The sequence below is a fragment of the Suricata suricatta genome, chromosome 17 (genome assembly GCF_006229205.1).
Source record: "Suricata suricatta isolate VVHF042 chromosome 17, meerkat_22Aug2017_6uvM2_HiC, whole genome shotgun sequence".
Lineage (NCBI taxonomy): Eukaryota > Metazoa > Chordata > Mammalia > Carnivora > Herpestidae > Suricata > Suricata suricatta.
The window spans coordinates 24604816-24605819 of record NC_043716.1 but is presented as its reverse complement, the minus strand read 5'-3'; the positions used below and the strand labels follow the sequence as shown (position 1 = coordinate 24605819).

Sequence of the window (1004 nt, the reverse complement as noted above, 5' to 3'; positions counted from 1 at the left end):
GAAAACTGTGACTATCTCACATGTCCTGCCCTGCTCGGATCCCCTGCGCTAACGAGCCAGGCCCCCCTTGATTGCTGATTTTACGCTTTTTGGACCAATTGTGGGTCTCCGGGGGCGGGGTTTTGACAGCTCAAGCCAAGCTCCGGCCGGGAGGGGGGGCCGGGGAGAAGGTGTCGGAAGCCTCAGCAGTAAGAAAACATGTCAACAGAATAAAATATTAACCAATGACGGGCTAGCGGGCCCCGAGACCCCTCCCCCTGCCCCGGCCCCCACCCCACCGCCCGCGCCCGCGGCTGCCTGCGCCGGGACGCGAAAGCGCAGCCGGCCGACCTGATCCGCCGAAAGGGCCTGAGGCGGGGGGCGCCCGTGTCCCAAGGCCCTGGGGAAGGACCCCCAGCCGCACGCCGGCTCCAAGTGCAAAGCATTGACATGGCCCCGAGAGGAGAGGGGGCGCCCTCCTTCTCCCTCGCCCGGCGGCTCAGCCTCTCTGGCCTGCGCCCCAGCTTGGCCTCCGACCCCGCTCTCGGCGGAGGCGCCGCCCGGGGCCCCTGCACTCCGGAGGGGGCTGGAAAGAGAGGCCGGTGGGCGGGCGAGTCGGGAGGCGAGGGCGGCCGAGGTCCTGGAGAGGAACCCAGGTGGCGGGAGCTGGTGAGTGGAGCGGTGATAGAGCCCCTCGGTGGGGCCGGCACGGGCGGGAGTGGGATGGGGCCTTGTACTCGGGAAACGCGGGGATCCCCCAGTCCGCGCTCCCGCTCACGGGAAGACGCAGGAGGAACTTGGAGTTCCGGGCAATCCCTGAACTCAGTCCAGGATCCTGCCTCCCGGATCCAGCCCTGAGCCCTCCGACGGCCCCGGGAGAGCCGGATCCTCGGGTCTAGGAAGGTGAGCGCATCTTCTGCCCAGCACAGGGCGGCTTGGCGCGAGCTGATCCCGGTCCCCAGATTCTTGACCCCGCGCAACGAATTTTCGCCGTATCCGGTACCGGAGACACAAGTCTCCCTCAT

At 68.0% G+C, this 1004-nt stretch overlaps 1 protein-coding gene across 1 annotated transcript in view; it reads right to left on the bottom strand.

The window, feature by feature from the left end:
- Positions 1-1004, bottom strand: part of TBX2 (T-box transcription factor 2) — a 9884-nt gene extending 8880 nt beyond the window's left edge. The window contains exon 1 of the mRNA XM_029926998.1: positions 279-1004. Within this exon, the coding sequence (XP_029782858.1) occupies positions 279-1004 (726 nt within the window). The remainder of the gene's footprint in view (positions 1-278) is intronic.